The sequence below is a fragment of the Acinonyx jubatus genome, chromosome D3 (assembly GCF_027475565.1).
Source record: "Acinonyx jubatus isolate Ajub_Pintada_27869175 chromosome D3, VMU_Ajub_asm_v1.0, whole genome shotgun sequence".
NCBI classification, from domain to species: domain Eukaryota; kingdom Metazoa; phylum Chordata; class Mammalia; order Carnivora; family Felidae; genus Acinonyx; species Acinonyx jubatus.
In genome coordinates this window covers 79,445,370-79,471,134 of record NC_069392.1, presented here as the reverse complement: position 1 = coordinate 79,471,134, position 25,765 = coordinate 79,445,370, and the positions used below count along the sequence as shown (strand labels likewise).

The window sequence follows — 25,765 nt, the reverse complement described above, 5'->3', positions numbered from 1 at the left end:
TAAATGAGTTCGGCTTGGTCTACTCATTCTCAACTTATTTTTGATCTGTTTTGTAAAGTTACTTATGTCTTATTATAAATATTCACATATGCAAATCCTTTTCCTAATGAACTTCAATCTTAGTATTTAAAATTACCTCATCAGCCTATGTGTCTGTAAAAGTAACTTTCATGTGTAATAAATTAGCAACATTGAACCAAATCAGATTTATACTTAAAAAGCATTCTTTCCGCTTGTTGCTTGTTTGCTTGGCCTACCAGATAAAGAAAGTGCTGGTAGTCTCACCATTGGTTAGAGGAGAACAATCACACTGTCCAGCTCTGTTGTATTTATTTATTCTGATAAATAAGAGGAAAAACTTGTAAACTACACAGCACATGAGATATCTACTGTAAATAACAAATGGCAGTAGTGAAAAGGTATTTAATATTTGAAAAACTATGTACATATGAAGTCTCTATCAAGGGAAAAAAAAGTCTGTATCAAGGAAAGACCAAAAGACATCAACTTGAAGTTATTGACGAAATATTTTCGTTGTCCCCTAATCCCCAATCTATAGTTTTTAGCATCTAAATTAGACACTGATTTCAAATCAGATGTGTGAAAGTAAGCTCTACTGTCTTCTTAGGTCAGCAAGGAAAGGTTATCCCTCACACCCAGGTTCAGTAGCCGGGCTTCCTTCCGAGCTCGTTAACCATGAAACCGGAGTAGCTGGGATATCCGTATCCAGTACAGAGTTTCAGACAAGATCCGAGGGCCGCTTCTGCATCGTCACTGCCAGCAGAGCAACTCCACAGTTCCCAGACGGGGCCCAGCTCTGGGGGCAAGGGGCTCCAGGGGAGAATGGCGGGAGTGAGCGGGGGTAAAAAGAGAGTGAACTTAGAAATGGGCGAGGCACACGGTAGTAGAAAGGCTAAAGCGGGATCAGGACAAGCAACCAGGTGTCTGCGAAGGGTCAAGACACCCAAATCATCTGCCCGACCAACATTAGAAGGAAGCAAATGCAAGGGAAACACCACGTGCTTCCGTCACATTCAAATCGATTCCCTTGTGGTGGTTCCTGGATGTTGCAGGGAACTACTGTAATAGAAACCAACAGGATTTTCAAGGGCAAGAGACTTTGCCGCTAAACAAGATGATGTCATCCTTCCTGATGACAAAGAGGAACGGGTGATCAGCTCTGAACACCCTGGACTCAGGGAGCTGCTTTTCTACTATGTTATTCCCTGTGGCGGCGGCCGCCTCCGTGCCCTCCTCAGCAACCTCTATGTATGACTTGTGCATCATTTTGGACACATACAGACGACCTCCAGCAGCTACACCAGAGAGATCAGCTCTGGATTCATCAAAGATGTCCTTCAGCCCCAGGGCTCTTAAATGATGCTTGATTTCATAATTCTTCTCTATCTTGAACCGAGGGAGAAACACCTCGACATACTGAGAGCTCATTTTTCTTGGATCGGTCCACTGCATTAGATTCCGAAAGGTCAGCTTGTTTTCAATCTGTAGGAATGTTGAAAAGGCAATTTAGAATCATATGCTTAAGGCACATCTGGGTGGTCCAGCTGGCTGAGCATGGGAATCTTGATTTTGACTCAGGTCATGATCCCAGGGTTGTGGGATCGAGCCCGACATCAGGCTCTGCACTGAGCATGGAGCCTGCTTGATATTCATTCTCTCTCTCTTTCTCTCTCTCTCTCTCTCTCCCTCTGCCCCTCTCGCCTGCTAGTGCTCTCCCCCTCTCTCTGCCCCTCCCCTGCTCTCCCACACACTCACTCTCTCTCTCAAAAAAAAAGAACCATATGCTTAAGAGAGAGATAAAACATCATCAACTACAAAGACAGTTTTCCATAATTATCCTCTCCTAGATATTTGCATGTAAGTATGTGAATGGATTTTGGAGAGTCTGAAAATGGGAAACTATTAACACCAACAGTTCAAGCACTCTATTAAATCACTTGTTTAATTTGCTCTGCTGTGACAAGGTGTGACTTGTATTTCCAGGCATTTCTGTTCTCTGCCCCCATACAAACAAATATAGCCACAAATATAGCCAAAGTGGAACAACGGGCAAGTGAAGGAATTAGGGTATCAGAGATCATCAGAGGGAGAAAGGAAGTCAGTGGTCATTTAAGTCAGCATTTCTCGACTATTTCCCATCACTAAAGACATAGAAAATGGTAATGTTTGCACAGCTTGCGGGAAGAACCAATGGACCCCAGGTGGCCCAAGGCAAGGAGCCCAGAGCTCTAGCTTCAAGGGTTTAGGTGATCACTACCTTCCAGCACCATCACCTACACCATCTGGGCGGCTTGGATCCAAACCCACTCTCCTACCCAACTTGACAACTGAAGTTCAAGACATTGTAAGGAAATGTGCTGAACTGCATAGGTGGGCACTTCGGCTACACAGCTAGGAGCCCACGGCTCTCTCTCCAGCACCACTGTTGCCCCAGATAATTCATGAGTGGAATTCACCAACTCCTGAATACTGAGAACTGATCAGAGACTAGCCACATGCACACTGATTACAAATCTTATATATAGACATTTGTTCTCAAATTCAGGCTCACTAGAATCCTAAACAGCCTTTCACAGCTATCCTTATCAAGAACCTAAACTTATATAATCAGACTTAGAATTTTTTCCTCATTTGATGGCTCACTGTAAAGCCAACTTCCTCATTATTCCATTATGTAGGATAATGTAGGTATATAGTGGATTTATATTAATCTGATTGAAACATCATTAGGAAAATCCATGACAGAAAAGAAAAACTCAGACAATAAGTGTAAGAACAAATCTATCTTTCGAGTTACCTACTGTTTGTTTTATATGGGCTACTTTCTCTATTACTGTAGATTATTTGAAGTTAAAATAATTGATGTGTGCTAAAATGTTGATAAAGATTATCGAGTGAATTATTGATTTCATAGGAATACCAATATTTTATATTGTCAACTTTAGATTTAATAATAGCAACTTTATGCCATTCTTCTTGCTGTCCATGTCCAAAAAGGTAATTAAAATGAAGCTAAATGAAAATCATTAAAATGATTGGGTGGTTTTGTCCCTGTAGAAATTACATGTCCCAAGTTTTAAAGTCCAAAGTTTCTAAATCATAGGAAAAAGATGGAATGGAAAATAATGCCTCTGGGTAGGAGGAGCATTTCTTCATATTCTTTTTACTTCCCAGTTGTTTTACAAGCAACATTCATTATTTTACGAATCAAAACACAAAAATATTTTAAACTTTAGATGTAACTTTTTAGGGTAGTTGATATATGTGCATACACACACACACATTTGTACATAGGTATTTACCAGACAAATTGACCAAATCCCATGAGCCTCCTTTCCCTATCCCACATGGTTGCTGTGTGGGCCAAATAAGACAACATGAATGAGGCTCAGAGCACACGCCCGGCACACAGTAGGTGCTCACTGAATGGCGTCTATTATTCCTTCTGATTGGAAGTACAGAGAGCAACCAAAGATCCAGGCTTCTGGGATTTCAGGTCACAGGCTTAGGAGGCCAAATTCACAGGGAGGAAACGAGAAAGAAGGACAGGAAGAAAATCAGGATCTGAGACATGGTGATGCCATGTGGCCTTGTGGGGCCCCTGGGATGCCTCTTTTTGTCCCTTGCACTGTGCTGGTCTGTTGCCCTGGCTACATCAGTCACAGGGCAGTCCCTAACCTACGCTTTTCGCAGAGACACAGAAACTCGGTGAGACCGTACATTTTGATGCTCAAAGGCCCCAAACCCCACTGTATCATTCCTGCCTAAAATGGTCAGTCTATCAAAGTTCTAATTAACACATGCAAGACTGTTTTGATGGTCAAGTGCAAAGACCTAAACTCATACCCTTTTCCCTCCAACGCTGAGGTTTGAGAGGGTGCCAATTTCATAGCTATTCAACTAAAATTTAGGCTAAACTGAAGTAAGTCAATCTCAGCATCTATCTATAATGGTGTCAGGCACAGAGTAGGTACTCCTTAAATATTTGTCAAATAAAGGAATCAGCAGGCAAACCTCTGATTCTTACAGCCTGAAATCATCAAGTGGATGCATAAAAACACAATCAATAATATCTTAAAAATCTCCTAAGTCCCCAGTAGTGAAAGTGGCAGTAGTAACTTACTTGGGACAGGTCATTCTCGGGCAGCATTATGTACATGCTTATGCCGCCATGATACTTGAGCTCAACAACCTGCATGGGCGGGTCCCTAATGACAGACAAATTGAACTTCCGTTCTTGGTGCATCATGGTGATTGCTTTCCCAGGACACTGAAAGTCAAGTCACAAAAAACATTTTATAAGCCCACCTTATTTCACAATAAAATAAGAATAGTCTTTAGTCTTTGTCCAGTCGATTCAGTAGATTCTTCCTGACCTGTTGCCAATAGTGATTGCATTGCATTGGTTCCCAGCTTTGGGATTAACTGCCTGGGTTTAAAACTCCCAGATGTATAGCTTTGGGCTAGCACCTCTCTGTGCTTCCATTTCCTCATCCATATAATGCGGGTAAAAATAGTCCCTACTGCATAGGACCATTGTAGAGATGATGTGACTTGATATACCTAGAACTTGGTACATGGCCTTGCACCTAGTGTTTTACCTGAAAATGTCTATATAATAAGTAATGAATAATTATTAAATAGAATTATAATTTAAAATGAATGCTATAGATTTTTTAATAAGACCTCATCTAAAATTGTGTGATTTTGATAGTACTGGTCTGTATTTTACCTCCAATGAAAGAAAACATCTTCAGTATTCATAGCAATATTTATCAAGTTTAGCCTTCTCTGCATGAACATAAAAGGCTGAATGATTGAAAGAAACTTTACAGGTCAGTTAGCGGAATCGCCTTATTTGTGAGGGTAGGAAGGTCTATGGTGGTTAAGCTGACTTGCCTAGGACAACGCAGATTCTGTGACACGAGGCAGGGACCCCAACACAGTACTTCCGACTCCAAAGCCTTGATGCTTCTACTATACTCTAAGATTATTGTGTACAAATTGGTAAAAACAAAAAACAAACAAAAAACACAAGAATATATATTTTACAAAAGTTGATTAGGACTGACACTTGGAAATGCATAACGTTACTAAACATAACTTCTTCCTCTGTAAAAGGAAACAAATGCACCCTCACTTTGACTCGGGAAAAATCATCGGTATTAAATGACTAGAACCGTACACCCCACCCACAGTTAGAATCAGAAGAAAAATACGGGACACACTTTTGTCCCATTTTCTTCTTACAGGCATCCAACTAGAATACCTTAAAAATGAATTCATACTTTATTACCTTCCTCAATTTTGAATGTATCTTAAGAAATAATCAATTTCTGGGATACCTCCAATTGTGATCCATAACCTGCATTATCAGGAGAATAGAAAGTGTGTTTTATAAGCAATCCACCACAAAGCATTGGTGAGCAGTGGAAGAAAGGAGCAAAGAAATGATGAGTCCATCCTTTGTCTATGCAAATATCGTAATTTCTGCAAAGGAATACTATTGGCAATCGCTTCTCGGCCTTTTGGCTAACATCAAGTGTAGGAATACTCTTGGCAAAAGAATCTTAATTGAATAGATTTCCATACCTTGGGAGATCTGAAACGGCAATTTAGGGTTTCGTTCTTGGAGAAGGCCGACTCCCACTTGCCCTTGAAGTACACGGCGTTCACCAGCACCATGACAGCGGAAGAACTTATGCTACCTTCTTGAAAGATGTTCTTGATTTTGCCTTTTGAAAAATAAGTGGAGGAAAAAAATGTTAAGTTTTAATGTAATTTGTCTAAAAAGACAAGATGAACATGATATTCTTCCTTATGACATAATGAGAATAATAACAATGATATTTGTCATAGCCTATGAGCAATCAATCACTCTGTCCAGTACTCTCTAAATACTTTGTGTGCAAGATTTGGTTTAATCCTCACAAAAGTCTCTGTGGGGTAGGCACTATGATTGTTTCCATTTCCTGCTGAGGATGCTGGAGCACAGAGAGAGTAAGTAATTTTTTCACCACACAACAAGAAAGTTACGGCAACAGGATTCCAACCCAGAAAGAGGATTCCCGAAGCCCCTCCTTGCTGGTAAGCCCAAACTACCTTTACCACCTGGACGAGGCCACAGCATTCCAGATATAACTGAACTCCATTCGGTTGAGAGGGCTAATTACTTCCTTCATTCCACGTAACAAGATTTTTGCTCGACGTCAACCCTATTCTTGATGCTTGAATCACAACTATGAAAGACATAGTCTTTGCCAACATTGGACTCACAGTCCAGTTCAGGGAGCTGCCCACACTGGTACCATAGTCATGTGCTCAGTGTGCTGTGGGAGCACAGACAAGGGCTGCCCTCTCTGGCTCAGCCCTCTGCTTGAGCTGAGGGTGAGGCGCAAGGTGGAGAGAAATTGCGTATAGCAGAAGCTCTTTATTCGAAGACATGAAAGTCTGGAAAAGCACAGTGTGTTTGGGGAAAGCCTAGCACATTCTGATGCATTAGGGAAAGGAGGGTTGGAAAGATTAGAGGGAGGGGCCAACTAATGAAGAGCCTTGAATGTCTGGCAGTAATTTTGGATTATCCTGAAGGCAATGGAAAATGATTGCTAAGGATCCATTGGAAGATAAGAAAGGACAAGGTCATGATGGGTCAGATTTACCTTCCAAAAGGGGTGCTCTGGTAGTGTGTGGAGGATGGGCAAGGGGCAACAAGACTTGGGTGAGTTTGGTGAAATGTTGGCAGCATTCTGAAGTATTCAGCATTAAGAACCAATGCTTACCAAAATGAGAATAATTTTCAGATAGCTTTGAATAAAAAAGGAAGAGAAATTAATCATTGGTCCAGATGGAAAAACGTATTAGCAATCTGATACCCTTAAACACTAAACACTAAACACTAAATAGAGTCCCACTCAATTATTAGAAAAAGCAATTGCAGGGGCGCCTGGGTGGCCCAGTCAGTTAAGCTTCTGACTTCACCTCAGGTCATGGTCTTATGGTTCATGAGTTTGAGCTCGCATCAGGCTCTCTGCTGCCAGCACAGAGACACTTCAGATCCTCTGTCTCCCTCTCTCTCTCTCAAAAATAAAGAAATAAACTTAAAAGAAAGAAAAAGCAATTGCATATTTTTTCTTGGTTTGAGAGTAGTATATTTGAAACATGTGATGGCTAATGGTCAAAGTAACCCTCTACTGAGGTAATGACCAATGAACAAAAAGCAAATTGAGACACCGCACTCTTATTCCCAGGGCTAATTATAGTATGTTTGCATTGAAGAATGCAAGTCATGTCTCATATTTTTGAAACAGAACCAGACTCAGCAAATACATGTGTGTTTTTCAGAGTATAAACCAAGGTCAGCCTTTGGTAAAGAAATGACTCGGTTTGGAATCAACTGATTAGCAAAATAGCAGTGAATACATTTCCTTATTTGTTTTGAACTAAACCAGAACATTTGCGGGAATTCAGTTTTTAGCTGTGCAAGACACTTACCAACCAATTAAGCAATGTACTTTTTCGGGAAGATACTACCTTTGACACATATATTATTTTGATAAATGAAGAGAATTTAAAAATGAAAGATAAACTACGCATCTTGTAGGAGAAGCAATCATATAAAAATACATTTCACGGTAGGATGTCATAATTTTAATGCGATTCTTCAACCCAAGAAGAAAACAGAAAGATATTGGATTAATCATTAGAATGAAATATAATGCTGTGGTCATTGAAAATAATATCCTATAAACCACTTTTAGTCTTTGTTCACTAGCCAGGTGTAAGATAATGAGGATAACTGAGTATATTCATTCAGCTTGTCACTAATTTATGAAATGGTCATAATAAAATCAGTATTTGTCTCACAGGATTCTTTCTCAATCCAACGAGATAATGTAATAATAGATAAGATTTCTGAAAAGTATAAAGCATTCCCATTATTAAAATTACTCAAAACCACATTGTGGACAAATACTAAAGCAATTTTCTTTCTTTTTTATTTAATAATATATTTTATTTAACCAGTATGTCTCAAATATTATCATTCCACCATGTAAGAAGTAGAAAAATTATTAAGGGTTATGTTTACATTCTTTATTTCATACTTGGTCTATGCAATTAAATGGTTATGAAAAATTGCAAAGTTGCCTGTAAAAATGTCAGAGATAGAATGTGAAGAAGAAAATCTAGACACAGATGTGAACATAAACTATGAACATAACTAGGTCAACTTATTCCTTATGCATAAGGCCAAGGACTAGAATAGAACATGGAAAAATGAAGCCAGTGATTTGTTGAGGTGCTAGGATTGTGAGGAATTTTTGCTCCCCATTTTTTAATGTGAGTGAAAAAACATAAAATTTATCATCTAACGTGTCAGTGGCATTAATGGTAAACATTTTGTTGCATATCACATATCTCACAAAACTGAAACTCTAAATGCACCGAACAACTCCCCTTTAAGCACCAACCCCCAGCCCTTGGTAACCACCATTCTATTTTTTTTTTAATTGAAGTATAACTAACATACAGTGTTTTATTCCTTTCAGGTATACAATATAATGATTCAACAAGTCTACGCATTACTCAGTGCTCATCAAGATAAGTGTATCTTAACTCCCTTCACCTATTTCATACTCACACCTGCCTCCCCTCTGGCAACCATTAGTTTGTTCTCTGTATTTAAAAGTCTGGTCGTTTGTTTGTATCTTTTTTCTTTATTTGTTTTGTTTTTTAAATTCAACATATGAGTGAAATCATAATATTTGTCTTTCTCTGTCTCACTTATTTCAGTTAGCATAATACCCGCTAGGTCCACCCACATTGGTGCAAATGGTAAGATCTCATTCTTTTTTATAGCTTAGTAATACTCTTATCTATCTATCTATCGATCTATCTATTTATCTCTCTATCTAGATATAGATACATATACCACATATTCTTTATTAATCTCCTGATGGGCACATGGGCTGCTTCCATAACTTGGCTACTGTTAATAATGCTGCAGTAACCACAGGCGTGCATATATCTTTTCAAATTAGTGTTTTTGTTTTCTTTGGGTAAATACCCAGGAGTGGAATTACTGGGTCATATTGATAATTCTGTTTTTAACGTTTTGAAGAACCTCCATGCTGTTTTCCACAGTGGCTGCACCAATTTGCTTCCCACCAACAGTGCACGAGCAATTTTCAATAACAGCAATCATTACATTGGATTAGGAGGAACTGTTTCCTTTCACATCTTACAAAAGACTTCCAGCTCTAAAGTTGACCATTCTCAGGATTCACATATCACTAACAAATCTTTTAGAAAAATAGGGTTGCACTCACCATGTGTCTCATTTTCAATCCATTTATTAATTTTATATCTGGTATCTTCTACATCATTTGTAAAGTCAACTCGTTCCACTTTGGCATTGTATAATTTTTCAGCACACTCAATATAGTTCTAAAAAACATAAATAATTACAGTAATAAGTAAGTCTATAAGCAATACACAGTTCTTGTATTTACACCATTAACAAAGCATATAACAAATCTGTTTTTGAACTTGTCTCTTTATTTCCACCATCTTACTCGAGGACTCATTCCTCACTCAAAGATGGGGAAATATGGCTAGAAATATGAAAATATGGCTGGAAGGGGAGCTGGAAAGCCTGCAACTGAATTTGCACAGCAAGCACGCTATTTGAACGTAAGTTTATCTGAAATGGATTAGGGGAGGCTAACAGCGACTACAACTAAAGCCCATTTCCTTGGCTTTACCACTGCTTTCTCATCGCAAACACTTCAACAGCCTCCTAGCTTGCCTCCCTTGCTTGCATCACCCCCTTCATACTGAAAGCAGCAGGAAGGCTTCCGGGCTACTTCCTGCACTTAAGATACAGCCCAAGCCCCTAGACTTGCCTGTACTTGAAAGAAATGAAGTCGGGGCGCCTGGCTGGCTTAGTCAGAGGAGCATGTGACTCTTGAGCCCCACATTGGGTATAGAGCTTATTTAAATAAATAAAACTGAAAGAAAGAAAGAAAGAAAAAAAGAAAGAAAGAAAGAAAGACAGACATGAAGTTGAGGAGGAAGAGCAGAAAAGGCGAGCCCTCCAGGCAGCAGTACCCTCAGGGGAGTAAGAGGATCTTTGCACTCAGGAGCCCAGCAGGAGTTTGTGATGCCTGAAGCCTATGGTGAATGGGGCAGGTGGAGGCACAAGCCAGGACAGAGGAAGAGCATGTCTTGTCTCCTTGGATAAGGAGCTTTCGTTTTATTTTAGGGAGAGTTATTGAAAGGATGTAAAGAGGAGAGTAATGTAATTAAATGTGCATTTTGTAAAGGTGACTCTGAAATCAGCCTAGGAAAAACAATGGATTGGAGATAGAGGAACTTGTTAAAATGTCCTTAGAGTTTATCCCGAGGGATATAGAAAGGTCCTGAATTGAGGCAGCGAGTAGACTCAAATTGGAAGTTGCCTGAGGGCAAAACTCTAAAGAACACTCCTATTTCAGAGATGAGTAGAGGAATAAAGATAAACAAAGGAAATGGAGATAAAGGAGAAGACAGAAAAACAGGAGAAATCAATGCCACAGAAACCATGAAAGGGGAAAGTTTTCGGGGTTGCTACAGTAGTGTGGAACACTAAGGAGGCAGATAAGATCAAAACTTTGCCAAGAGCCCACAGCCCGGCGTCCATTGGAAGCCATTAGTCACCTTGGTAAGAGAAGCTTCAGGAGAAGTAGAAGGTAGAAGGTGTATTGCAATAGAGAGAGCAGTGAGAGAGGGTGGAAAATGGATTCTGCCTATACAGAAGCTTGATTGGAGAAGCTTGATTTTTCAAGCTTAGATTGACGGAGTGAGATGTACAGAAAAGGAAGAGAATCATGGGGTAGCTTTAAAAAAAACAAAGGAGAGAAAAATTTAGAAGATGTGTACCTGGAGCACATTTATATGCTATGAGGAAGAAGACAGTAGAGTGAAGAGATTCCAGATAAATACTGCTAGAAACATGTCACCAAGCAACTGGGGGTGAAGAGGCAAAAAGAAATGGATGAATTATCCATTAAACAAAGTATCCCCTCTGAAAATGAAGGGAAGGGGAAAGGGGGCAGGGTGTGAGTTAGATGTGGATCCCCCCCGATGGCCTCTATTTTCTTTGTCAAGTAAAAGACAAGTGGAGATGGGAATTTATTGCTTAAAAATGAAAACACATTATTCTGAGGTGGATGTGCTTCTACCTGTAGAAGAGAAGCTGAAACGTAAGACAACTCATGTCCAATCCTTTGTCTCCATATACAATTTGTTCCATGAACGTATATAATGTGTTCATCTTTAAGAAAGAGTCATACTGTTGCTTTGTCTCTTGAAAATTCCTCCATTAACTTTAAGATCACATTGCCTATCTAGGACAAAATATTCATCCTGTGTATATTACAACATATATTTCATTTCAGTATTAAATTAATTTTCTCTTAAAGAAAAAGACATTTGAAAGTTGAAAGTGCTTGTGCCAGGTATGGAAACTATTTTTGGGTACATGGCAAACGACTGGAAGATTTAGGATCAAGTCCCAGTCTGTGGTCATGACCAGGTGGAGAGCGGTGGGGTGGTGGGGGTGAGAGGGGGGGCGAGCAGAGCCATCCCTTCCCTCTGGCTGGTCATTCCAGGAGCCCAGAGCGGCAGCTCTAAGGAGCAAAGGGGTGTCACCCTGAGGTCTCGGGCAACCCCTCATGATCCAGACATCCACCCACCCAAAGGCAGTGGTTGAAATCCTGTTACTGTGGTGATTCTCTGACCAGGGGAGGCAGCAAGTATACTGAAGAAAGCCCAGGCTTTTTTCCACTAAATCCACGACTTCCTGTCCTCACATGGGCTCCCACAGCACTGGGCCCTTCTCCTGTTCCAGGGCCAACTAGAAAAATCTAAGGCATCAGAGACCTGGAGCTCATGGCACAGACCTAGTTGAAACTGATGGTGGCAATAAGAGGTTGTTGGGAAATTGAGAGAAGCAGAAGAGATTTCAATAACTGTTGTGAGGAATGGGAGAAAGAAATGACCATGAGCACACAGCTGACTGTCGGTCAGCACTGAGAACACCTAGCTAGGCTGGGATCCCAGGGTGTTGCGGTGGTGACCACATATCCAGGCGTGGCACAAGTGTCACGTAGGAGCTGAGGTGCACCTGCTGAGAGAAGTCATGGGGTTGATCCAGGTGGGGTTCTGTTGGGGGAAAGAGAGAGCTGATACGTTGAGAGCCGATGCAGAGAGGGAAAAACTGCAGAACTCAGTCAGTGCAAGTTGAAGAACAGGTAGAGTGCGCATGAAATAATGAAAGACTGAGAAGTATGGGATGATGTGGCCACTAAGGGGAAACTCAAGTTGTAGATTTCAGGAGTGCAACATTCTGGGCGTTGATGAGTTTCAGGGTGTGGCTTGAGCATTTGTTACTGTAATGGTAGAGAGAGGGTCAGCAGACTATAAAGAGGGAAGGTGACCTCACAGCTGGGTGTCACAGGACACTGAACTTACCCAAAATGATAGCAGAGCTTGGGGGAGTAATGGAATGACATCCTCAGAGGTCTGACCAAGAGAGATTTAGCACGGACTTGGGGAGGAGGGAGAAAGTATCAGAGGTGGTGGTTAGGTCTTCTATGCTACCTTACTTTTTGTGAAGATAATTTATACGTTATTATTATCTTCATCAGTTCTCATAGACTCATCCATATTCAGATATGAGTAAAAAAAAAACTGTTGTAAAACAAAATGTAAAAAAATTGGAGATGATCTATCTTTGTACTGATCAGACAACTGAAAGTTAACAATAGTCACATCTTTAATCAAAACTAGTTTTTATGGGGCACCTGGATGGCTCAGTCAATTAAGCATCCGATTCTTGATATCGGTTCAGGTCATCTCACACATGGTTTGTGAGTTCAAGCCCTGCATTGGGCTCTGTGCTGACAGCATCGAGCCTTCTTGGAATTCTCTCTCTCCCTCTCTCTCTGCCCCTCCTCTACTCGTGCTCTGTCCCTCTCTCAAAATAGAGAAACTTTTTAAAAGTTCTCATTTCATTTTATTTTTTATTTTTGAGAGAGAGTGTGAACACAAGCAGGGGAAGGTCAGAGGGAGAGAGAGAGGAGAGAGAGAGAGAGAGAGAGAGAGAGAGAGAGAGAATCTTAAGCAGGCTCCACACTCTAAGAGGAGCCCAGTTTGGGACTCAGTCTCCTGAACCGTGAGATCATGACCTGAGCCGAAATCAAGAGCCGGACACTTAACCAACTAAGCCATCCAGGCACCCCCAAAAAGGACTCTTTAGAATAACTACCTCTACTTGTAAATGTCTGGGAAGGAAAAGATGGCAGTGTCTCTATTTTCCATGTTCGTGGTCAGATCTCGTGTTCACAGTGCTTCTGGGTGCCCTGCTCCCCACACACACTAAGTGCTGGATAAGGGAACCCGGATGTGTGCTGTGAATAGTAACATGATAGACACCTCAACTTCCTGTTCAACAGAGTTGGCAGTCCCTCAGGAGCTCGGCAGTATGTGTGGGAAAAGAGACACAAAATGTGGATCTGAACATACAGGGTGGCCCCTGTAAAGCTTGTGTGGGATTCTTCTTGGAAAGATTAAAAAACAAAGTGGCTTCATGCCTCATAATTGGCAGGCTGCCAAAGGGTTGGGAGTGGCGTCAGAAGGGGGCAAAGAATCCGTGTGGGTGACAGACAGAGGAGACGATGATGGTTGGGTGGAACACAGAATGCTGGCAAAGATACAAGTGGAGATTAGCCCGGAGAGGGCATGGAAGCAAAGCTTTACGGTTGTCTGACAAGTGGAGAATTAAAAGGGAGAACACACACGCCCTGAAAATCATGGGCACTGCATCTGCTTGAATGCATCTACTAACCAGCTTCCGGTGGTCACAGCAGCGATGGCTCGAAGGCATGGATCGAGCACAGTGGCACGGAGGACACAGTGTGGGTCTCCCTGGTCCTTGGGTGAGTGGGATGCCCCAGCAACTGCTCAGACTTCACGAGCAGTATGAGCAATTCACCTGCTGACCTCGAGTGAACCATATCCCTGCCTCTTTCCAGCCCGATCTGCCCCCCTGCCAGGGTCCTTACCTGCCTACGTCCCCCACAAGGAGCTCTTGTAAGTGATCGCCCTGCAGAGCTACTGCTGGCAGGAGAGATCACGGGGCACAGCTGAGAACAGAGGAGGTGAACTCAGCTCTGGGGATGCACAGCGATCCCAGGATCACAGAGCTTAGAGGAAAAGTGGGTAGACTTTTTCTGCTGCCCACGGACAACCCTAAATGAGCTGCCTTCTCCTCCCACCCGATTATAGCTCTGCCTCACTGCCAGAGAGCACTGTCTCTTCTGGTTTTGGAGCCTCTCAGTCTGGTGACCCTGAACGTGGGGATCCCTCAGCTAAAGAAGTAAAGCTGTACTCTGGAAACACAGTGATGATATTTCAAAGATATCTGGGAACATGATTAGCAGCTATAAGAAACAAAAAAATTACCATTGTCTGGCTCTGTAGAAAGACACAAGCCCTTTTACAGATGATGGATCGAACAAGACTAGGATCCAGAGTGGAAATAACCTTGTGGCATGGGAGGCCGCACTTACCTTGTGAAAGTCAAACACTTTTTCTGCAAAAAGACCATTGGCAATGCCGAGCTCATAGTCCCTATGGGATGTGTTTATGTCGGAGAGAACTCTCTTCAGTTGAGACTGAAGTCCTGGCTGTTATTGAAAAGATTTATAAAAAAATGTGTTATGGGATGGCAAATATATCCACGCTCTCATTTACACATGAAATAAAACATGTATATTGTGCTATAAAAGAACTGAAAAAGAATGATGCTCATAAAAGCAGCAATGCCACAGAAATTTACGATTTCTTGCCCTTCTCAGAATAGTATCTGTGATCAAAGTTAATTAAAAGTTTTACTAAAATAATTAATCTCAGAATAAAATTCTTAACAGCAGATAATGAATCTGCCTCATATGTGTGCTAAATAATTCATTTTACCTCTCTAAGTTGGCCATGGATATCGAAGGATAAAAGCAAAACATTTAGTTCCATACTGTCTTGCCAAAATCCAGCCAACACATGGTGAAATATTGGGAAATTAACAATTAACAAGTAAATTATCAAAACTTGTTCCTGAGATACCACAATATGGCAATCTGAGTGAGACATACTCTTCTGCTTTGAGGAGACAGCGAGCATAATTAAATACATCGGCGAGACAGTAATTTCTCGAATTTTAGCCCCACATTCCCCTTCCCTAGAAGAACGTATTGTCTTTACCTGACTGTTAGAAGAGTTTCCCCATCCTGAGACCCTGTGGAAGTGAAGTATCTGCAGACAGGAAAGGAGAAAAGCAGTTACCAGGTCCTGATGAACGAGAAGAGACCCCACAGAACCAAGCAAGGAAGATACTTCATTGTTAACGGCTGTATCTGTGTGTGTGCTTATTAGCACACCGGGCAGCAGGGACAGGTGCAGCCACCCTACTGACATGGTTAGAACACAGATTACTCGGGGCAAGTGCCACCAGCCGGCAGAGTTAATAAATTGATGGCTACAAAATGAAATGTGTTTGATAACTATTTTGGTTTGCTCATTCTGGTGGAACAATCTTACAATTACTCACTGACTAAACGTAGACAAGGATCAAAACGAATCACATAAAAAACTGAAATCAAATAAAAAACTTTGGGGCGCCTGGGTGGCTCAGTGGGTTAAGCGTCTGACATTGGCTCAGGTCACGATCTCGTGGTTCATGAGTTTGAGCCCCGCGTCGGGCTCTGTGCTGACAACTCAAAGTCTGAAGCCTGCTTCGGATTCTGTGTCTCCCTCTCTCTCTCTCTCTCCGCCCTCACCCTGCTCATGCTCTCCTTCTCCCTCCCTCTCTCTCTCTCTCAAAAATAAACAGACATTAAAAAAAATGGAAACTTTATTTACCTACGTGGCGGCCAAGATTAGGGCTAATTACGTAGGCACCAAGACGGAAAAGGGAGAAGTAGTTACTGAACATCTAGGAAATCCTAAATGTGAAGCAAAATTGGGACTTGAGAGATGTAATTTCAGCTTCTGCAATTATTTAGAATTAAATCATTTTAGGTGTTTGCTTTTCCAGTGTGGCTCTTATAATCCCAGTGCTCTCATAATTGCTATTCTGCCCAAACTTTAATGTTCTGTTGCACTTTATCCGAATTTCCCCAGGCCCTTATGTCCACAGGATCTGAAATGCAAAACAGCTTCTCATAAAGTGTTCTACGCATATGATACTCATTTATGCAACTGTCGGGAGCAAACCGAATGTGTTCTGCCTCCCAGGCGTGGGTGGATGATACACAGAAACAGCTAAGATTTTCTGTAAGAAAGATGTAGGTTTTCCTGAAGGGCTCGTATGTGCTACATTTGAACAATATCCCTAGTGGGAGGTGGAGGGAGGGAGAAGGGGTGAAGTCCATTAGAAATTACGCATGGGAATTTAATTAAGTCAGTGCTGCTATTAGTGCCTCTGTGCAGGCTTTCAACTTCAAGGCTTCAGAACCCTAATCAATAGCACCATCTTACTGGGTAGGAGAAAATGGAACAGCTCAGTAAAATATATGAAAACATATGAAGGCTATGAGTGTCACTGTTAGTCTCAACAGGTCATGGAGAATTGGAGCCTACCTCAATTTCTACATCCTCTTAATCTGGAATAATAATTAATGAGATGGAGTGAGAGATAAGGCACAGGTAACAAGGCACGTTCAATATACAAATTGGTAGTCAGTTTAAAATTCACTAGCGGGGTCTTTGCGGGCATCAAGGCACCATGCCTGGCAACGAGGGGATCATCCCGCCATCCCTCACCCCCCAGGACTGTGCCATTGTGGAGCATGAAAACTATCAGCCTCCTTTCTCATTTTGCCTTGACATTGGACAGATGGGTATTTGGGAATATATGGATGTACCAGAAACATAAACTATCGTGGGACAGGGTCAGGACTCAAAAATGCAAACGTCTTTCCTGAACTAACTTTTGTGGAACCCAAGCAATATTATAAAAGGTGTCTGAATCCCTAGTCATCCTTGTTAAGTTTTTGAATGAAGCTTTAACAAGCACAAACATTTAACATCATTCTTTGATCATTTCTAATTTTAATCTATTTTGATAATGATCTGGCCATCTCTTCTGATATTCCCAATTGGCTTTTAGTAAACCTGACTGGTACACTATTGAGGTGATACGTACACGTTTTTACATTTTCAAAAACTCTAAGAAATTGTACATTCAACAATAAAACTGCCATGACTAAAGATGAACAGGGACACTAGTAAATAGTCAAATGTAATAAATATGAAATAAAATATCAAAAGGCATAGATATCACAATCCAACATGCTAGCAGTCCTGTGGTCTCATATTCCCTGACTGACCCAGAATTTCTTTTTCACGTTCATAACTGGTAACATATTCAGATAACGACAAACAAGGAAAATCCTGGATCTACACAATGTAAGATATTTCAGGATCTTTGGATTGAGGGTAAAAAAAAGAAAAAGACTGGGGCGCCTGGGTGGCTCAGTCAGTTAAGCATCTGACTTTGGCTCAGGTCCTTATCTCGCAGTTTGGGAGTTCGGGCCCCGCTTTGGGCTGTGTTGACAGCTCAGAGCCTGAAGGCTGCTTCAGGTTCTGTGTCTCCTTCTCTCTCTGCCCTTCCCCCACCTCACACTCTGTCTCTCAAAAATAAATAAACATTAAAAAAATTTTTTTTCCAAACAAACAAAGACTATGAATTATCTGCATCCCAACGGACTTCTTTCTACCTGTGTATTCTTGCCAAATGATAAAACTATTATGTCTTCTCATAGAAGTGGCAGAATAAGTAACATATTACAGTGATTATTTTTGAAATGTTTTTGGTAAAACCCAATTGTTTTAGAAAATTCAAATTTGCCTAACTTTTAAAAAACACTGTGATATAAAGACATGATTTAAGACAAAAATTTATGACATACTTTATTTCAATGAAATGTTATGTGAGAGAAAAGAGAGGAAGCAGGCATCTCAAAGAAAACAAAACTAAATTTTAGAACCCATTGTATTTAAAAAGCACAGTAATATTAGAGCTAAATGAAAAAATATGAACCTGAACACATGATCTTGTAAATAAATGTACTTTTCTGCTTTTTCACTCAAATGGGAATCAGCCTGCTATGTCACCTGAACTCCACTGAATTCAATGCAGATTTCATGCCGATTCTGGATTTCAGTACTGTTATCCAGCAAAGGAATCACATCTTTGCTGAGAGTAGCTGACCTGTCTTGAACCAAGGAAATTCAGGACAGGCCCAGAACACCGGGTTGGGTAGCAAAGATTTAGAGTCATCTGAAAGGACTGTTTAAAAAGGACGAGTTTAGGGGGCACCTGGGTGGCTCAGTCGGTTTAGTGTCTGCCTCTTGATTTTGGCTCGGGTCATGATCTCACAGTTCCCGGGATTGAGTCCCATGTTGGGCTCTGTGCTGACAGTGAGGAGCGTGCTTGGGATTCTCTCTCTCTCTCTCTCTCTGCCACTCCCCTGCTCGCTCGCTATCTCTCAAATAAAAATAAATTTTAAAGACAAAAAAAGGGACAAGTTTAAAGGGATTTCTCCTGGCCCAACTGTGACCATCCGAGCATCAAAAATAAAAAATAAGAATGACCACTGGTCCATGGCAATGCTTAAGAGAGACAGATAGATGGATTCCACAGAGACTAAACTGATCAAATATACATATGTGACACACAGTACCAAGTGTCGGGCACTGCGACAAGAAACTAACTGGGCCAGGGTTGTGGGGGCGAGAGGGGGAAGCTAAACAATCGATTTCCAAGGAGGTATACTGCAGAGGACTAAATATTTGTACAAATGAGTTATGTGAATGGTTTTGTGCCTACAGTTGTCATTTTTTTCCTCTTACATACTTCTTTTTTTTTATTTTTTAAATTTATTTTGACAGAGGGAGAGAGAGCAGGGGAAGGGCAGAGAGGGAGAGAGGGTCCTCTTACCTGTTTCTTATAAGAGGTTGTAAGAGCAGGGGCTATAAAAAGTAATTCAGGAAAGGCACTGATCCCGTCAGTGACTATAAAAGAGCAGACCCCAGCAATACAGGCTCTTTGAATTCACTGTGACCCACCTCCCAAGGGTTGACTGGTCCCACCAGGCAGCTTGGGAGGGGGGCAGGAGAGGGGCTCGCAAATAGACCTCAGGAAATGAATCAGGTAATAGCCCAAGAAAGTTCCTAACCTGACATCATACAATAACAAGTAACTGTGTCTTCTGTCGTGTTAAAGGCATGGTGTTTCATCATAGGTGTGAAGTCTCCACGTCTTTGGAATAGAAACACCTTTTAAGCTATTTTTTAAGTGGATACCAACAAGTCCCCCCTCCCCCCCACCACCCTATAGTTTACAGGTAAGGATATTGAGGCTAACACAGATGAACTAATTTTCCCAAACCAGAATTTGGATCTAATTTTCTAACTCCAAGACCAAGTTGCCTTCCTTTGTTCTAAAGCATTATGTATTTATACTAATGAATGAATACATTTTTATTAGTGGCTAGGTTCCCCCCCCCCCACACCCTGCCAAAGGCTTTATATTTATCAAAGCACTAACTTCATAAAAACAGGCTTTGTAATAATGTACTTCGGGCTGCATTTCAGTTCGGTGGCTTTAGGGAGAATGGTTCTCGGCTCTTTTGATTCTGCCTCCTGGGGGATATCTGGCAATATCTGGAGACATTTTTGCTTCTCACTACTGGAAAGAGGTACCCGAAGGGTATCTAGTGGGGAAAAGCCCCTCACAATGAAGAACTATCTAGCCCAAAATGTCCAAGGTTTTGAAACCCTGATTTAGAAGGTCACCCTGAATTTGAATCATAGCTCTGCCACTTGCTAGTCAAGATGGCACGGGAACACACAAAATCAAGGTAATATTACCTACTCTGATGTCATTGCGAGCAGCAAATAAGATATCTGTAGAGCTTAGCCCAGAGCCTGACACTGACGAAGTTCTCAGCAGTTATAGCTGCTGTCATCACATTAAAGGTGCTCAGTGTACTTGGCTGGGACTCACTCTGGCTCTTGGAAAAAAATGGCACCCTGAGGCCTGTGGTTTTTCCCTAGCAGCAAATATTCACTGAGCTATCGGGAGAGAGAAATGAATTATTCTAATAATATTCTAATGAGTAATTCTAAATTACCTGCACAAACACTCTTTAACAAGTGCTTAGTTGTGAAAGGTTACAACACGGACCAGCTTCCTCTAGCTCCAATTTATGAACAAAAATAATGGGGGGAACAAGGGGGCAGAAAGGGATGACAAAGACCTCCACGTGCAGTGTGGACCTGCTGTCTCACCTGCCATGGAGCTCCTACAACTCCCGAGAGGAGAGGGAAACCATGATCGTTTCACTTCCCCGTCCAGCCTGGTTCGGGGTAGTGTACGAAGGGTAACGTAAAAAGCGCTTTCTATGGCTGTTGGGGACAATGTGAAAACCACTCAGGTAGGCTGCTGTTACCTGGAATGTACTATTGCATCATTTGTGCCCAGTTCATTCATGTTTAAGTTGGGACTCTAGTATCTTCTGGTTGTGCTTCTTTCTCATCTACTTCTACTCAGGCACTGGCTCCCAAGCCTTCGCGTGCACCTGCAGAGTTTATCAAACCACAGATTGCTGGGCTCCATCCCCATAATCTCTGATTCACTAGGTCTCAGGTGGGGTCCAGTGTTTGCATTCCTAACAAATTCTCCAGGGGGCACCTGGGTGGCTCAGTCGGTTAGGCGTCCGACTTTGGCTCAGGTCATGATCTCGCGGTTTGTGAGTTCGAGCCCCGCGTCAGGCTCTGGGCTGACAGCTCAGAGCCTGGAGCCTGCTTCGGATTCTGTGTCTCCCTCTCTCTCTGCCCCTCCCCTGCTCGCGCTCTGTCTCTGTCTGTCTCTCTCTCTCTCTCAAAAATAAACAAACACTAACAAGTTCTCCAGGTGATGCTGATGCAGCTGGTCTAGGAAACACACTTCGAGAACCACTTGACCAAGGTAAAGAATCAAAGCGACAGTTTATGCTCTTGCAGAAAACAATCTACCCTAAAAGATTCATTGCCGGAACCATGGGCAGTGGCACAACCCGAGACTGACCTTATCAATCTGAGAAGCACAGTCACCTCGTGCACCCAAACGGACCAGGGCCAGGGCAGTGAAGATGCTCAGAGAAGAAAAGAACACATTTCCATTCCCTTGACTGTTATCCATCTCTCTGAACAGGTTGATGCAAAACTCTGCATTTGCTGCAGCAAGGGAGGCCATTGCGGAACGGTGCGCAGCCTAGAGAACGCAGAGAAACGGGATGAGTTCCAAGTACACCCTCTGGACATAAGAAGGTTTTTATATTCATCTGTTGTTTTAGATCTGAAGCTTCATTTCTTCAGCTTTGGAGGTAACCATCAAATAACTTAGAACAAAAAAGAAAACGACTTCCTCTGGTCCAGTGTCCTTGTTACCAACAACTCTAAAACGATCCCGCCTGGCAACATCATGATACATTCATCTTTTTTTACACGGACACACGTTAGTGCAGTGTCTCCATGTCTCTGCCTCTGCTCTCCTACTCACATCCAGGACGGATTCCCACTTGTCCTTGATGGGGCATTTCTAGCACCAGTGGCCTCAGACAGTTCTGTTCTCACCTCCGAAGCAGACCCCCTCCTGGGGCCGTTTAGTGAATCACCTCAACTTCCTAAGCTGAAATAGAGCAAAAGTGCTCTTTGCAGTAAAACAAGTATTAGGACATTAGACAGTCTATTAAAGAAGCTATAGTCCTTGCTTTCTAAATCTGTAGTTTTAAAAAAGGTTAACATTTGGAGATTGAACACATAATTTCCTACTCTCCAGTATAGCCACCATACATGTGCTTAGAGTGATCCTATATCCTAACTCTTTTCAGGACTTCCCCAATTTCAAATATTATGTATCCTTCATCCTGTAGTTGTTATTTTCACACCTTTTTCTAATTTAGGGGGAATGGAAATGCTATTAACCATATTATGAATCACAAACACGCACATGACCTTCCAACACAGAGGTCTATCTCTTACCAGAGAACCTAAGGTATAACAGCTAATTTAGAATCTAGGAAGAAAATGAGGCTGTCTTCAAATTCTTGATAATGTTTCCAAAATATAGAAGGCTGCCACTGGCATGGAATTCTTCAGGTATCTGCTCTGGTATTTCTTTGCAGACTTTTTCCACAATGCTCAAACGGATCCCCAGTCCCACAGGTGGGGTTGCCCTGACTAAATGGATTAACATGGATCCTCCAAATTATTCTCCTTCAATATTCTGTGACATTACACCTAATGGTGTGGCAGGTTCCAAGAGTCCCTTAAGGGACCCACGGCTAATCCCAAACTTGTTACTAACAGTTGTATGACCTGGGTCAAGTCTTTCACTTCCGTAACCTTCTAAATTTCATCTTATTCAGGGTTGCCTGGGTGGCTCCGTCGGTTAAGTGTCCAACTTCGGCTCAGGTCATGATCTCGCGGTTCGTGAGTTCGAGCCCCGCGTTGGGCTCTGTGCTGACAGCTCAGAGACTGGAGCCTGCTTTGGATTCTGTCTGTCTGTCTCTCTCTCTCTCTCTCTCTCTCTCTCTCTCTCTCTCTCTCTTTCTCCCTGTTCCCTGCTTGTGCTCTGTCTCTCTCTCTCTCTTTCTCTCTCAGAATACACATTTAAAAAAATTTTTTTAAATAAATCAATAAATGATTTTTTTTCTTCCTAAAAGACCACAAATTGGACATTTCCAGAGTGTTCCTGAGGAACCCATATTCAACACTTCGTAATTTCAAGAGAACATCACTGATGCTGTTTTGCAAGGTCAACTTCAGCTTTCATAATAGGTCTCCACTCCTCAGTTATGACCCCAGAAATACAGGGTGAAAAAATCATTCACACTCAAACACTCTTCACTCCAAGAAAGAACATCTATGTTTTTTAATAGCTACCCAGAAAATGTAATGATTTCACATCACATCCATGTAAACTAGGGAGAAGAGCAGTGGCAGCTGCGATTTTAAGAACAGAAGAAACCCCTTCCTTCTAGCAAAAGAGAGAAGGAACCAGAAAAAGGAGAGGACACGGGATGAGACATGTCGGACAGCTTTATCTAATGAGCAGTACTGGCAGGGACTAAGCCCCCCGACTTTTCAGGGGCTCAAAGTCACATTTTACATCGAAAGGTAAGTATTGCTTCTAAAATAGTTTTTAAAATGACAAAATTGAAATTAATGAATATACAGTAAATATCCTTAAATTGAAACATAAGTTGGTTTCTATATTAAAGTTTTTACTTGTAAGAAGTTCTTTAATGTTAGAGAGAAACGGTGTGCTGGACTCTCTCTTTAAACAATTTCCAAGACTTCAGGTCGATTGCTGAAAAGCACAGTAAATGAAATTATTCACTCTTAGGAAAGTAATTTTAAAAGCAAAATTATAATAATCATTTCCAAATATTCACAGTGAAAATTAGAGGATTGTGGGTTCATTTTGATACATTCTAAAGAATATATTTGGTATATTCAATTTAATTTGAATCTTTAAGACCTGATAAATTGAAAGATTTAAAAATGGCCCTGTTTGGGGACCCGCCCGTGTGTCCAAATGGGGTCTGGAAGCTACTTGGTGGCATATACTAACGTAGAACAAAATTTCAGTGCTCTTTTCTTTGGTCAAGCCCCGATTCTTCTCGAGGCTTTATAAAAGTAAAGGGTGAGGGGGTGAGGGGAGAACTTTTCGTGTTTTTAAAAATCATTTCTTAAATTATTTTCTAAGCAATAACCATGAATATTCATTTTCTGCTTTTTTAATCATCCTGGTGACTTTTCACAAAGCTATCACCATATTGAAGAGAAGCTACAAGGAATGTGTTCACTGAGGCAACTGAGTACACATTTTTATGAGTTAGATAAATTTTATGGCAGAGAAAAACCATCCTAGATAAATATTTAAAAATGAATTCAGACTTTCTGAGTTCTAAATTTTCAAGCAATGACTTTTAAAATGATAAACGGTGGGGCACCTGAGTGGCTCAGTCGGTTAAGCGACTGACTTCGGCTCAGGTCATGATCTCAGTTTGTGTGTTCAAGCCCCTCATCAGGCTTTGTGCTGACAGCTCAGAGCCTGGAGCCTGCTTTGGATTCTGTGTCTCCCTCTCTTTCTGCCCTTACCCCACTCATTCTCTCTCTCTCTCTCTCTCTCCCTCTCAAGTATATATAAACTTCAAAATTAATTAATTAATTAATGGTACCAGATCACTTATCCTTAAACATTCCTGTACAGACATGTTTATGCATTTTGAAAATAAATGCCAATAGTATGTTTCCACTTCACATACTTGTTTTTATCTTTCTCTACGCAGGCGCACGGTTAGTTTCCAGGAATGAAAGCAAGATTCTTTCCTTCTCTTTTGATATAAAGTCTAAATCCCATTGGCAAATTGATAACTATATTTAAAGTCAAATTACTTTTTATACACTCCCCAGATTCCATCTGGTGACATAAATAAATACTAGCATTAGTATTTATTGGAGTATTATTTCCTTATTATTATAAGGAAAAGTGTGATTTTCCTTTCTCCTATAATTACTTTGCATAGCATCTTTTAAAGAAATAAACAAGCACCAACAGAAATAAGTTAATACGCACAAGTATCCAGTGATTTGGGTCCCAGTTAAATAACTGAAGGAAGTTGAAGAAGAAAATAAGTTTCGTGAAGCCACAGAAAATGTCAGCATGACTCTACCCATTAGGCCATGGTCCAGACATAGCAACGAAGGAATATTCTTTCCAAATCATGACAGAATCTGGCTTCGGATTAATTTTTCATTCCACTAAAGATATACTGTATTCTTACATTCTTTACACAAACATTTTAGTTTAATGTACAGACATGAAATTTACAATTTACAGGTTAACACAAACTAACAAAGACTCATGATGGTTTTTAAATCCCAAACATCCAACTTAAGGATCTAAAAGTCCACAGGAGCCCAAAGCCCATTCGCTTACTTAATGGTATATTTCAATCCAAGAAATGTGCTATCCTTCTTAACTACATTTTTCATGTCAAAACAAAAGGATACATATGTTCTCACTGAAGTTTTTTAAGTCTAATAAAAGGCAAGAAAAATAATTTTTAAAGCATAGGAAAAACTAGGGACAAAACACACTAAAAAACCCCATGAAATTATAGTGATATTTTATGGACCCAGACTTACTATACTTGATTGATAAATAATGTGCCTTAAATGATTGATCAAAATATTACCTAATCTCAGGATAATTTTGTTTATACAAGGAAAAGCAATCTTACTTCATGGTACATTGTTGAAGAAAATAAAAACTCCTATAGTTACTGAATTAGAATACACATACTGGGGGGAGGGGGGAGGGGGAAGCAGTAGGTAAAAACTACTATTGAGCATGCTTAATTTTTATTCCTATCATAGAAATCAGATGTAAGGCTATCAGTAGTTACTTTTCTACCCAAGTATTTTCAAATCTACTTCTTTCAGAATATGGTTTCAAATTTTGATAACTCTGTCATCAAAAATCTTGCTGAGTGATTTTTAAAGTTCAGTTCTCATCTCAAAACTTAGTATATTCCAACCCATAATGCCTTGGAGAAAAACACTGGAAATACAGAATCTAGATTTGTACAGAATT

At 40.9% G+C, this 25,765-nt stretch overlaps 1 protein-coding gene across 5 annotated transcripts in view; it reads right to left on the bottom strand.

The window, feature by feature from the left end:
- Window positions 1–319: 319 nt before the first annotated feature.
- SERPINB7 (serpin family B member 7) overlaps window positions 320–25,765 on the bottom strand; it is a 66,195-nt gene continuing 40,749 nt past the window's right edge. For all 5 annotated transcript variants that reach the window (XM_053205819.1, XM_053205820.1, XM_053205821.1 and 2 more), the window contains 7 exons: window positions 21,188–21,373; window positions 15,319–15,369; window positions 14,631–14,747; window positions 9,348–9,465; window positions 5,614–5,756; window positions 4,145–4,291; window positions 320–1,503 (listed from right to left, as the gene is read on the bottom strand). In XM_053205819.1, coding sequence (XP_053061794.1) covers window positions 1,105–1,503; window positions 4,145–4,291; window positions 5,614–5,756; window positions 9,348–9,465; window positions 14,631–14,747; window positions 15,319–15,369; window positions 21,188–21,373 — 1,161 coding nt within the window. In that variant the 3' untranslated portion in view covers window positions 320–1,104. The remainder of the gene's footprint in view (window positions 1,504–4,144; window positions 4,292–5,613; window positions 5,757–9,347; window positions 9,466–14,630; window positions 14,748–15,318; window positions 15,370–21,187; window positions 21,374–25,765) is intronic.